The sequence below is a fragment of the Phascolarctos cinereus genome, unplaced genomic scaffold (assembly GCF_003287225.1).
Source record: "Phascolarctos cinereus isolate Bilbo 61053 unplaced genomic scaffold, phaCin_HiC Scaffold_726;HRSCAF=1367, whole genome shotgun sequence".
Taxonomy (NCBI): domain Eukaryota; kingdom Metazoa; phylum Chordata; class Mammalia; order Diprotodontia; family Phascolarctidae; genus Phascolarctos; species Phascolarctos cinereus.
The window spans coordinates 358588753-358603023 of NW_027556098.1; the positions used below are offsets into that span (position 1 = coordinate 358588753).

At 43.0% G+C, this 14271-nt stretch overlaps 1 protein-coding gene across 1 annotated transcript in view; it reads right to left on the reverse strand.

The window, feature by feature from the left end:
* Nucleotides 1–14271, reverse strand: part of GRIK3 (glutamate ionotropic receptor kainate type subunit 3) — a 311709-nt gene that overhangs the window by 67683 nt on the left and 229755 nt on the right. The window contains 2 exon segments of the mRNA XM_078145457.1: nt 3620–3733; nt 13137–13244. Coding sequence (XP_078001583.1) covers nt 3620–3733; nt 13137–13244 — 222 coding nt within the window.

The following is a 14271-nucleotide window of genomic DNA, read 5'->3' on the forward strand; positions in this document are numbered from 1 at the left end:
TCTTGCCTCCCATCCTCTAATCCATCCCCTCTCCTCCCCACCCCCTACTCCTCCCTGCTGAGAGAGAGAGAGAGAGAGAGAGAGAGAGAGAGAGAGAGAGAGAGAGAGAGAGAGAGGGAGGGAGAGAGAGAGAGAGAGAGAGAGAGAGAGAGAGAGAGAGAGAGAGAGAGAGAGAGAGAGAGAGAGAGAAAACTTCTCTTCACCACTAGGCTTCCTAGAAGGGGAGTAAAAGGAAGAGCCTAAAAAGCACAGAGCCATCTTGAATAAGGATAAGTGAATAAGTGGTTGCATGGACTGACTGCCCAGTTCCATTCCCCATCATTCAAGCAGCAGTTGCTGTGACAACCAACACACACACTCATGCACACCAACACTGATATGTACGTGTGTGTGTGTGTGTGTGTGGTGTGTGTGTGTGTTTTGTATTCCTCTCAAATAGGTAGGGCATAAAAAGCCTGAGGATGGGGAGAGGGAGCATCCCCAGCTCTGGCCTGTAGCTGGACCCTTTAGAGGTTATATAGTCCAGTCTTTTTCATTTCAAAGATGAGGAAACTGAAGCCCAGAGACATTAAATGATTTGCCCAAGTCCATACAGTATCATAAGAGGTGGAGGCAGGATTTGAAACCACATCTAAGGCACTTTCCCCCTGCACCAAGCTGCTGCCCTGTGACGCACACTTAATGAATGGTTGTTGAATTGAACAGTCCATTGCCTCCTACCTCTATGAGGGCAGCCCAACTTTGGCTGATTGTCCAAAGGAAGAATAAAAATCAGACCAATTCAGAATCCTTGTTTCAGCAGATGCATATGTGGCATGTTGCCCTTTGTACACTAAGACCACCCACATGGATCTACCATGTTCTTCCCACTTTGCTGAACTTTCTGCAGTGGGGATGGGCATACTCACTCAGTCACTCCAGTAACTATTAGAAAGATGACCAACTTGACTTAGGCCTCAGCTTCCCCTGAAGGTAGGACCAGAGCTCAGTCTAGGGGCAGTCTTTGGCTAGGATCAGGGCTCAGTCTGCATTGGGTTTAATGGCCAGTTTTTGTCTGGGACCAAGGGCTCAGTCAATGTAGTAGGCTTCCACTGTGTGAATCTTTAAAATGGGCCCATCTCAAAAAGTACAACTCCCTAGCTTCATAGTACTTTACAGTCCATCAAGTACTTTCTCTAAAATAGCCTCTTTAGGTAAATAGTCCAAATATTATTATCCTAGGCAGCTAGATGGTCCAGTATGTAGAGTGTTGTACTTGGAGTAAGGGGGATCTGAGTTCCAATTCTATTTCAGACACTAGTTGTGTGACCCTGGGCAAGTCACTTATCCTCTTTTTGCCCCAGTTTTCTCATCTGTAAAATTGGGATTATAATATAACCCACCTCCCAGGATTGTTGTCAAATGAGATAACACATGTAAAGTACTTTAAAACACTAATATTATTGTTGTTGTTATTATCTCATTTTATAAATGAGAAAACTGAGGTTTAAAGAGGGGAGGTGACTTGTCCAAATCACAGAATCACAGAATCACAGAATATTAGAGTTGTAAAGGACCTCAGAGGCCACATAATCCAACCCGTGCCTGAATAAAATGCTTCCCTACAACATACTTGACAATAGGCTATCTTATCTTTGCTCACAAAGATCCAGTGATGGAGAACTCACTACCTCTTGAGGAACACCACTCTTTTTCGAGACAGCTCTAATGGCTAAGTTTTTTCTTACCCCAAGCCTAAATATGCCTTTGTAACTTACACCCATTGCTTGTGTTAAACAGCCCTTCAGCCACTTTCAGATAATTGTCATGTCTTCCTGACATTCCCAGTTTGTTGAAATCGATTTCCCATGAAAAGGCCCTTCACTAACCTGATTGTGCTCCCCTGGACACTTCAGCTTGTTGGAGTGTTTTCTTAAAATGTGGTGCTCAGGTCACCAAGCTCCTAAGTGACAGGATTAGGACTCAGACTCAAATCTTCTGAGGCAAATTGGTCAGTCAACAAAGCATTTAAATGCTTTCTATGTGCCTTCTACTTTCTTAAAGCTAAGGACAGAAAAGCAAATGTATTGTACCTGTCCTTTTCAGAAGCTCACATTCTAATGGGGTAGACAACCTGTAAATAAGTAAGTCCATATGTGGTATGTAGAGAGCAAATAGGAGGTAATCTGAGAGCACTAGTAGCTGAGGTAATGGGGAAAGACCATTCAGAGGGGCTGATTTGAGCTGAGTCTTGAAGGAATGTAGAGAAGCCAGAAGGTAGGAGTGAGGAGAGAGAGCATTCTAGGTGCTTTCCATGACACCAAATCTCCCTCCAGGGCAATGCTCTGTTTCCATGGTAGATTCCAAGGCCCCATGCTTGGTACCCAAGTAGACTGTGTCCTGTCAGCCCTGCTATGGCCATGAATGGATCCCAGAGGCCCGACCATGACACATGGCATTATAGTCATACTAATTAACAGCCCCTCCTCCCTACTTGCAACATCTGGAAGTCAGAAGGAAATTAGAGTACAGGGACACAAGAAGCTGGCTTCTGAGTTAAGAGGGAGGCAGTAGAAAAACATGTAGGGCTTGGATAATGACTAATACTCCCAGATCACTGGCCCCTGAATCATCAGTACTGACTATATGGAAGTTGAGGTCAACTTTGAGAAAGGAGTGAAGATAGTTGTTTAAAGCTTCTCCTTCTTCACATTCACCTATTTCTTCAAGGACATAGATTGCAGGCTCCCCCACCCATACTTCTACATAGTAGCCCATCCATCCCTATCCTGGTGATGGGGTTCTCAGTAAAGGAGCAAGAATATCCAGCTGTGCTTCTAATAGGCTGAGCCCTTTTGTCCCTAGTCTGTCCTTTCCCCAGCCCTCCATCTCCTGATCTTCAGTTCCTGTTCCCTCCACCCCTAATTTTTCTTGTCTAATCCCTTTATGCATGGTCTGTCTATCCCAGGTCCTATATCCCCAGCATCTCTGCTCCAGAACTTCTAGCCCTGGTCCCTCCATTCCAGGTCCTGTATCCCCAGATCTTCTAACTCTGGTGTCTCCATTTGAGGTCCCATATCCCTGGCCCCTCCATCCCTGGTCCTCTCATTGTTTATCCTAGACCTGTGTTGGGGTCCAAGGATGCTAAATGCCTGCTCCAAGGTTGCTGAGAAATTCTTGGATGTTTCATGAGAGCCTCCTATGTAGATTCATGAGGTTTTGAACTGGGAGGGAGCTGAGAGATCATTTAATTCAGCCCCTTTATTTTACAGATAAAGAAGTGGAGAAGGGAAGGCAGAAGGTGCCCAACTCCACATTGGTGGTAAGTAGATAGCAGAACTGGGGTTCAAACTCACTTTCCTTGGCTTCAAATTCTAAGCTATTGCTCTTTGGACTATGCCAGGCATTCAATTCCTCCCTCCTTTTACTCCCTACCCACCACAGAGCCATCAGCTCCTTCTCTACTTCCTGAAAACACTCCATCAGGAGCTGAGCACTATTTCCCAAGCATAGAAGACCTGTCATTGGAAAATGAGCTGAGGAACTCCCTTACCCTTACTCTTCTCCTCTTACTCCTTTCCTTCTTTATCCCTTAATTTGATATTCCCTGGGGAGGTCACATAGAGCTGTAGCCTCTTACCAGCACAGTGGTGACAATGAGGGATCTGTTGGTCAAGGAGTCAGTGACGTTGGGACCCCGGCCTTTGGCAATCTCTGTGATGTTGAGGCCATCAGCAGGACACCACACACCCACCTGGGGAGAAGACAGAAGCACAGAAAGAAACATGAGCATATTGGAGTTCGAAGGGGCAATAAACAAGGAGGCTAGAGACCTCAAAGAAGCTGAATTCAAGCACCAGATCCACTGCTAGCCAGGTGTGTGACCTTGGGAAAGTCTCTTCCTCTCTCTGAGCCTCAGTTTTCCCAGATACACAACAAGCAAGTCCAACTAAAAAATTCCAGAGGTCTCATCCAATGCTGACATTCTAGGATTCTGCGATGTCTCAGAGGAAACACATGGAATTTAGATCAATAAAACCTGCATTCTCTACCTCTCTCCCATCAGCCTGCATTTTTTAGTTTCCCATGGAGGTGGGCAGAATCCCAGAGTTGGAAGGGACTTCAGAGGGGTAGCTAGTTCCAAAGAAGTCAAGGTCACATAGGTGGAAGACCCAAGGCTGGATCTCAGGTCTTCTTACTCCACAGAACCACAGGCTTTCAGAGCTGGAGAGAACCTCAGAAAGCACTGAGTCAAAGTTCTATTTAAACAGGAATCCTCTCTTCTACATCCCCCACAGGTGGCCATCAACCTTTGGTTTTTAGTTATTTACATTGAATAGTTCTTCCCAAATGAGATCATAGATTTAGAGTTGAAAGGGACCTCAGAGGCTATCTAATTTAACTTCTTCATTTTACAGATGAGGAAACTGAGGACCAGGATATGAAGTGACTTGGACTTAGTCCAGGTCACATAAGTAGTCAGCATCAGAGGTAAGACCTCAACCTAGATTCTCAAATTCCAGGGCAAGCACTACTTCTTTTGGGCATTGGCTTTTGCCACAGAACGTAACCTTGAGGCCATCCAAGCACAATAGATAGATCCTGGGTCTTGGCTTCAGGAGGACCTGAATTCAAATCCAGCCTCAGACACTCACTAGGCTGTGTGACCCTTGGCAAGTCACTTAACCCCAATTGCCTAAAAAAAAAAGTAATCTCCTTGAGGACAGGGATTATCTTTCTTTATTCTTGTATTTGTATTCCCAGCACTTAGCTCAATGCTTGGCTGAGCTAACAAACATTAATAAATGTTTGTTGCCTGTTGTATGCCTGCCTAAACAGCTCCCTTCTGCAACTAGCATCTGATTAACTCATGAAGCTCTCTGAGCCTCGTTCCTTCATATGGAAAGAAACAATCACTATAATTTTTGTTTGTTTTTGTTGTTGTTTTTTCTGGTGAGGCAGTTGGGGTTAAGTGACTTGCCCAGGGTCAAACAGCTAGTAAGTGGCAAGTGTCTGAGAATGGGATTTGAATTCAGATTGTCTTGACTCCAGAGCCGGTGCTCTATCCACTGCACCACCTAGCTGCCCCTGTATTATCTGTAATTTAAGAATACCTGCAGTACCTATCAAATGGGGTTGTTGTCAGGCTTAAATAAGTTAACATAAGTTTTTTAGACTTTTAACTTCTATGTGAGTGTGAGTTATTATTAGTAGTGTTATTACAAACTCATTAGAGACACCACAGTAGAATGCATATTTTGATGAAATATATTTCTGAAATACATCCTGACAGCATAGCATGGTAGATAAAGAGCTGCCCTTAGAATTCAGTAAGACCTGAATTTAAGTTCCTTCTTGGACACATGCTGGTTGTGTGACCCTGGTTAAATCACTTAACCTCTCAGGGTTCTAGACCTGTGTCTATGTCCATAAGTTGCAGAGAAGGTGCTGACCTGTATTGATACAGAGAACCTGGTATTGGTAAAGGGATCCAGGAAGATCTGATTTCAAATCCTGCCACCTCTGACACATATGTCTATATGACCCTGGGCAAGTCATGGTATCTCGATGTTATAGGTACTTTTCTAAAGACAATATGTAACTGATCCAACCATTTTGGAGAGCTATCTGAAATTATGCCCAAAGAGTCATAAAATTATGCCCTTTGACCAGAAACATCACTATTAGGTCTGTTTCCCAAGCTGATTAGGAAAAGGAAAAGAAATTATATGTTCTAAAATATTTATAGCAGCTCTTTGTGGTGTCAAAGAACTGGAAATTGACAGGAAGCCTGTCAATTGGGGAATGGCTTAATAAGTTGTAGTATATGATTATGATGGAATACTACTGTGCTATAAGAAATAATGAGCTGGTAGATTTTAGAAAATATGGGAAGACTTGTATGAAATAATGAAGAGCGAAGTGAGTAGAACACAAGAACACTGTATGTTGTAACAGCAAAATTGTTCCAAGAACAACTGTGAATGATTAAGTCCTTTTGAGTATTATAAATACTCAAATCAACTACAAAGGACCTATGAAAGAAGATGCTATCTGCCTCCAGATAAGGAACTGATAAACAGAAGTATGTATAGTACGATTTTACATATATAAACATACTTGTGTCTAATAGTAGCCTTCTCTAGGGCAGGATGGGGAGGGAGGGAGAAAAAAAAAGTACACAGCAGAGAACAAAAGAAAACTTGGAAGGAAGCACAGGAAGGCAGGGTAGCTTTGAAAATGATGTATAGTGTTTATTACATAGTTTTTCAAAAAAAGCAAACAGTGTGAAGTGGAAATTCGTGGGTTTTATACTGAATCCTCTTTTTATGTTGTGCTGTGTACATGGAAAGTTTTTTTGTCTTTTTGTACTTGAAGTTCACAATGAATAAATTTTTTTAAAAAAGATAGTATGTTGCAGAGTACTGTGGACTTGCATTAGTAAAGGGTGTTCATCTGGGAGTTCCCTATATATGAAATTACAGATCTAATTCCTGTCCCTATTATTATGAAGAGGAGACTCCAGAGTCAAGCAGTTAATGCAGAGGAACCCAGAGATAATCAAAGAGAGGCGATGGCCCCAGATATGGCAAATGAGAGATAATGGCTGAGAGATAATGAGAGCTCAGGTAATGCATTTCATCAGTGGAATTACCTCAGGAGGCCACACACACATATGCCTGTGTGATGGGTTCTTGTCTCAGGGCTTGCCCTGGGAAGGGGAGGGATGGGGAGCTATTTTTTTTTTCCAGAGGAAGAGATCAGAGCAGCAGCATTTCAGAGACCACTGAGGCTGATCCGACCAGCTCGTGATAGGCAAACAGGGGAGAACTCTCTCCAAGACTTCTGGCCTGCTAGGGAGTTGAGGGATATTTTAAATTCAGGCTAGACTGAAATTCCCTCCATTGTTTTCCCATCCACTTCCTCTGATGCCAGGTGTGTGTGTGTGTGTGTGTGTGTGTGTGTGTGTGGTGTGTGTGTGTAGTAGTAGTAGTAGTAGTAGTAGTAGTAGTAGTAGTAGTAGTAGTGAGAAAAGGGAAATGGAGGGAAGGACAAGTGAGAAATGATTTCCCCAGCAGCTCTTGGTGGGCTCAACTATGGAATCAAACAGAACCTTAGAGCTCAAAGGGACCTCAGAGGGCATGGAGTTGAACTTCTACCTAGGCAGAAGCCCACTTGACATTATCAACAAGTGGTCCTCCAGACTCTGAATCTGAACACTTCCAGTGATGGTGAACTCATTCTTATTAGCTGAGTAACCCTGGGCAGGTCACTTAAACTTCTCTGAGACTTACAGTTTCTTCAACTATAAAATGAGCATGGTAATAGTAGTGACCTCATAGAGTAGTGACCTCACAGATTTCTGAATGGATCTAGCATCCTTTCTGCATGACAGAGAGAGAAACTAGGTGGTACAGTGGTTCAATGTGTTTAACTTGGAGTCAGAAAGACCTGAGTTCATATCCTTCTTCAGACACTTACTACAAGTGGGCTCTTGGGCAAATCACTTAACTTCTCTTTACCTCAGTTTCCTCATCTGTAAGATGAGATAATAACAGCACCTTCTGTTGTGAGGATAAAATGAGACAGTCTATGAAAAGTTATTTTTACAAACCTTAAAGTTCTGGGTAATGTTATAAGAAGGGGCCAATGTCCCTTCTCAATCAAGATGCTCAGAACTTGATACTCCAAATGTAACTTGACTAGTACAGAGAACAGTGAGACAAGCACCTCACTCATTCTTGACACTAGAATTCTATTAAGGCAGCCCTGGATCATATTATCTTTTTTTTTTCAGCTGCCATGGTATACTCTTGTTTCATATTGAGCTTAGGGTAACCACATGCCCCTCCAAGTCATTTTAGGAATATTCACAAAACCTTGAGTATCCCCCCAAAATCATACTATGCTCTCCTGTCCCTTATTCTCCACCCCACTGGAAACAGCCTGATATCCCAAGGCTGCTCATGCCCTTTCTGTCCTTGGCCAACCTCAGGGGGAAATCATCCTCTTCAAGGAACCCAGAAACTTAATCAATTAACCAGAGAGGCAGACTACAAATATCCCATTAAGAGAGCTGTGCAAACCAGATAGCAAAGAGACATGTAATTATGCTCCAGTAATTCTGCCTTAATCCTCCCAACACCCAAGCGGGCAGGATCAGGGCCCATCTGGCTTAACAAACAGTAGGGCAAACACAATACTGGAAGGCTGTGATCCGACACTTGGCCAGCCATTCTGCACCCCCTCCCCCTTGCCCTTGCTGCCTGAGTGATGGAGAATATGTGTCCTGGAAAGTACCTAGCAGGGATTAGACAAAAGTAGACTGAGTGGCCCACTGCTCACATGCCCTAAGCTGAGATTAAAGCCCAAAGCAGGTGTGGAATTCCAAGGCCTGCAGACAATTCTGCCTGCTCCCATAGTCCCATAGCAAGGTTGGGTATATAGTAGATGATCAATAAATGTTGTCCAATACATTTTTCATGAATTCATTCATTCAATTAAGCCAATACATGTTATATTCCATTAGAAGCAAGGCTAAGTGTTTGAAATATAAAAATTAAGCATAATAAAAGTTTCTACTGGGGGCAGCTAGGTGGCACAATGGATAGAGCACTGGCCCTGAAGTCAGGAGGACCTGAGTTCAAATCCGGCCTCAGACCAAACACTTGACACTTACTAGCTGTGTGACCTTAGGCAAGTCGCTTAACCCCAATTGCCTAAAAATAAATAAATAAAAATAAAAGTTTCTACCTTCAAAGAGCTTACATTCAAATGAATGTGTGAGGGATAAGGCATTTATACATATGAGGATAATGCAAAGTATGGAGTGATAGAAGCAAATGAGAACTCCAGACAAAGGGCTAAAAAAATTGAGAGGGTGAAAAACACTTTAATGTGGGGAGTTCAGTGAAGTGGCACCTGAGCTGAGCCTGACAGGAAGGGAAATATTCTGGAAGGTGGAGATGAGAAAAAGTTCACCCCAGGCATGGGAAGCCTCCATCCTCCTACTTCTCTCCTTCTATCCCTTCCTTCTTTCCTTCCTTCCTTCCTTCCTTCTTCCTTCCTTCCTTCCTTCCTTCCTTCCTTCCTTCCTCCCAATCCTCCCTCCCTGCCTCCCTTCTTTCCTCCTTCTCTAGCTCTTTCCTTTCCTTAAGGATCAGTGCAAGCACTGTGATTTCTCTCTCTTCCAATACCAGCCCAAACGTCCCCAAAGGCTACAGCTTAGATAGAGGGATAGTGAAAGGCTAGTCACAAGTATGTTCCAGCATCATACTGTTTCCTCCCCTCAATCTCTAAACTCCAAATCTGGGTTTTATCAGCAGGAAGGAAAACTATAACCCCTCTCACACCAAGGCTGGAGGTTTGCAAACTGCTTGGTGGAGGAGGCAGGGAAGACACTCTGTAAGCAGTTGAGGAAAAAAAGTCCATCTTCCCCCATCCCCTGGAAAACACTAAATCCCCTAAATGAAGTGTCAAGCAGAAGCAGACGTGGACAGAGTGCCCATGGCTCAGAGACGAGAACTGACTAATCCTCCCCAATCCATTCCTGCACTTCAGACAGTTCTCAGCCCAGTCACTGGAATTCACCCACCCAGGTCCAAGACCTTGGCAGTCATGAACTCAGCTACTGACGTTCAGGCTTGACTTGTCACAGGCCACATCTGCAACTTACAGCTGTAACTTGAGGGTCACCCTATGGTTAACCCATCAGATAGCTATGTATGTGGGTGGAGAGCAAATAAAGAACTATGATGAGAGGCAGTGCAGGACAGGAAAAAGCATACTGGCCTTGGAAGAAGGATAGACTGGGTTCAAATCCCACCCCTGAGACTTCCTGGTTCTGTAAGCATGGGCATGTCACTCACCTTCAGTTTCATCATCTATAAAATGGGTTTAATTATAGCTATAGTGCCTAAGTCAGTGGGTTGTAAGGTGTTTTGCAAACCTTTGAAGGATATGTGTTGGTTATTATTATGGGAAGAGAATAGGGGAGATTAGGGGTGGGAGGAAAGAAGAACATGGGGTAAGGAGAAGAGAAAAAGGGATAAGGAGGAGAAAATGGGAGTAGGGAACAGAAAAGAAGTAAGTCAAGAGAAGAGTAGAGAGAAAGTTAAGAGGGAAGAGAGCCTAGGTCAATTACTTGAAGGCAGAGATTATACTTTGTTTTTTTTTTTTTGAGGGGGGTTGGGTCTTCGTGGTCCTGGTGCCTAAGTAGAATGCTTGACCCAGAGAATATGTTTAATAAATGAATTTTACTTGAATTATAATTGTCCCCCACCTCATCACTAACAGGATGTAAGTGCCTCGAAGACAGGGTGTTGGTGTTATTTTTGCATCCCCAGATCCTAGCACATCGTCTGGAACTTACGTAGGATCTGTGATTTTCTTAGCATTTGAGGCTTCTGGTAGGGGAGCCCCCTCCACCAATGCAGATGGCAGTCCTTCTATGACTTAATAGGTGAGCACTAGGGAGTTTTCTGAAGTTAGGAAGTTAAGTGACTTGCTCGGGTAATATATGTTAAAGTCAGTATTTGAACCGAGTTTTTTCTGACACCAAGTCCAGCGCTAACTTCTATGCCCTATTGCCTCAATACCTTGAATTTAGTAGCTCCTTTTAACATGCTATTTGAATTAGATTGAATCCAATTGTAGAACACTGTTTTTAAGCATGGTAAAAAGAAAAGGGAGAGAAAGTTGCCTATTTCTCATCAGTGCCAAAGGACTCATGACCTTTACCTTTACCAAAATGAGTCTTCAGTTCCCACATCCAATCTTTCCCTCGGGGCCTATGAGTCAAGCAGCCATCAAGACCATGGACAGCTCCTAGAGAATCTATGAGGGTTATTTATTCTCTGTATCCATGTTTGGCCTATCTGGTGGGAATGACATGGTGAGGCATTGGAGTAATCTCCTTGAATAAGGGCCAAGGGAAATCACAGAAAATGTGAGTGCAAAGGATGATTCCAGGAGAGCTATGTTTAGCTGAGTCATCTGGCAAAAAGGTCACTCAGAGCCAAATGTTATCACTCACTTCTTTCAAAACTTACCTCCTTCAAGAAGTCTTCCATAACTAACTCTATCCAGCTTGGTTTACAATCATACTTCAGTCTCCTCAACCCATCACATGCAGTTAGCACTGTTGTCATTTTCATTTGCACATAAAGTCCATCCCTATGTGGGTGTATGTATCTCATCTAGTCCTTAACCTTGGGGATGATCTCATTAAGAATGTTCTACACTGTTCAGAAAGCCTGACTGGATGATATACAATAGACACTGTCCCATGATTACGACTTTATTCACCAATTGTGCTTCACAGATTCAGACACTTAGAGATGGATGAGCCCTAAGATGTTTCCAGTATAAACTCCTACCTGGTACAGCATACTTGACAGAAGATCATCTGTTCTTTGCTTGAATAACTCTAGTGGTGGGAAGCTTAGTACCTCACAGTCCAATCCATTGTTAGACACCTCTCATTGTTAGTAAGTTTTTTCCTTATAAGTTGACTCTCTTTAATTTTTACCCACTGCTCCTACCTCTTACTCCTGGGACCAAACAGAACAAATCTAGACCCTCATCCACATGACATCCCTTCAGCTATTTGAAGAAAGCCATCTGGTTAATTTCTCTCCATCCAAACTACCCATTTTGCATATGTATTTACTTTATATTAATGCTATATGTATTTTAAATGTATTTGTTTCCCCTGTTAGAATATAAGCTGCTTGTATGTAAGGATTATTTCATTCTTTGTGTTTCTATCTCCAGTGCCTAGTACATAGCTTATCACACAGTAGGTATTTAGTAAATACATACTGATTAATTGAATAATTTTCACTATGTCTTCTTCAGGCCACACACCCTCATTTTCCTTGAAATGATATTCAAGTGACATAATCTGAGTGTCCTCCTTCATCCCAGCCCTCTGCCTGTGAAAATTCTACCTTGTCACTGTTTCTCTTATTTATGAGTAAGGAGTGGCCCATAGTAGTGTGGGAACTGATGGACAAAGTCCTTCTTCCTTCCCCATCCTACATAGGATTTAGTGGGAAGTGGTCACTGGCCTTTTCCCAGTCTTCATCCTTCTTGACCTCTCTGCAACATTTGTCACTCTTGACTATTTCTTCTTCTTAAATATTTTCCCTTCCCTGGGTTTTCCTGACATTATTATCTCCTAGGCTTCTTCATACCTGTCTGAGTCTTCCTTGCAGGACCAGCATCCATGTCCCATCATCTAACTATGGATATCCACAAAGGCTTGACCTTGGGCCCCCTTCTCCTCCTTTCTTTACAACTCTTGGTGTTATAAACACCTCAGCTTGACATTTAAATCCCTTCACAATCTTGCTCTAATCTACCTTTCCCATTTTATTATACATTACTTGGCTGTTCCTTGAACTGAGGACTTCAGTTCCAGCTTCCATGCCTTTAACCAAGCTCTCCTAGAATGCCTAGAATGCACTCCATCCTTACTCCTGCCACTTAGAATCAAGGTCTAGCTTAGGTGCTACCTCCTACAAAGGTCCTTCCTGAGATCCCTAGTTGTTAATGCTTTCTCTCTCTACTCACTAAATGAACGTATATATCAGTTTTCTGTTTACATTGTATATCCCACCTCACAGGGCAGCTAGGTGGTACAGTGGATAGAGTTCCGGGCCTGGAGTCAGGAAAACTCATCTTCCTGAGTTCAAATCTGGCCTCAGATACATACAAGTTGTGTGATCCTGGGCAAGTCACTGAACGCTGTTTGCCTCAGTTTCCTTATCTGTAAAATGAACTGGAGAAGGAAATGACAAACCAGTATCTTTGCCAAGGAAACCCCAAATAGGGTCACAATGAGTTAGACACACTGAAAAATGACTAAACAATAAATCCCATCACACTAGAACGTAAGCAGGGAAAGGAGTGTTAAACTTTGTGTTTGTAGGTATAGAACCTAGTACCTTGCTTGGGACATAGTAGACATTTGTATTGGATGGATTAGATTGGAAGTGGGAGATTTGTGGGCTAAGTCCTTGTGTGTGGTCCATCAGAGTCCAAAAGGAATTTAGACTCGATTTCTCCAAAGTACTTTGTTGAGAGGTAGGACACTCTGTGGAAATTCTCATTGTCTCTATTCAGCTGCAGGCAAGCTGGGGGCCCTTACTCACCTTCTCCAGGCCATCTTCTTTTAGGCTGATGATATCCAAGTCAAAATCAGTCCTTAAGCCACTGGTTTTGTTGAAAACAATCCGTCCAGTTAATCCTTCCCATTGAGCCTGCCGGAGGGAAGAGGGCAGAGCTGCAATTACTTAGCCTCATAAATCATCATTCGGTACAACTGTACAATGCTTCATTTTAATTACTCCTTACACCGAGACTTTTCCCCAAAGACCATGATTAATTAATAATCACCTCCATCATTGCAGGCTGCAGCACAGGCCGGTGATTTCCATAAATTCTATTATACTCTTTAGCCAGACTTACATTTGTACCTTTCTTGTTGAACATCGATCTCAGATTTGCCCAAATGAGCCCCCTGCCTCTGTGCTCAGTGCAAATGTTGCCTGCCTTTCTCAGCTCCCAGAGGAGGGGGAAGGGAGGAAAGACTAGGGGCCAAGCTGAGCAGAGAATGTTTAGCAGGGCAAGGGCTTCCAGGGCCAGGCACAGAAGGAGGACCATGGGATTGTAGCAGGGAAAGTTCAACCCAGGGATGAAAAGGGATATGTCAGGGGCAGGAAGGCCAGAAAGCACAGCTTATCAGTGCAAACCTAGCCTAATCCATAAATGCAACTGTGATGAGGATAGGCAGTATAGAGAAGAAAGCAAGTGAATCATGGAGAGAGGCAGATAAAAACAACTGACGTTTATACAGAGATTTAAGATTTACAAAGCACTTTGTTTACATCATCTTATTTGATCCTCACCCTAGCCCGGTGAGATAGGTAGGCACTATGAGTATTATTATAATCCATTTCTACAAATGAGAAGTGAGGCTCAAAGTGACTCCTAAGTGACTTGCCCAGGGTCACACAATTAGTAAGCATTTGAGATGGGATTTTAACTTGGATCTCTCCTGATTCCCAAGTCTGACACTCTTTCTATTACACTATGTTGTCTCTTGGTAGAGTCACAGGGTTTGTGGGGGTTGGGAGGAGGAGACAGAGAGAGACAGAGACAGAGGAAGAGACAGAGAGAGACAGAGATAGATAGATAGATGATTGATAGAGATACTTAAATCTATCTGTATTTTTTTATATATATACATATATATGTGTGTATGTATGTGTGTGTGTATATATATAT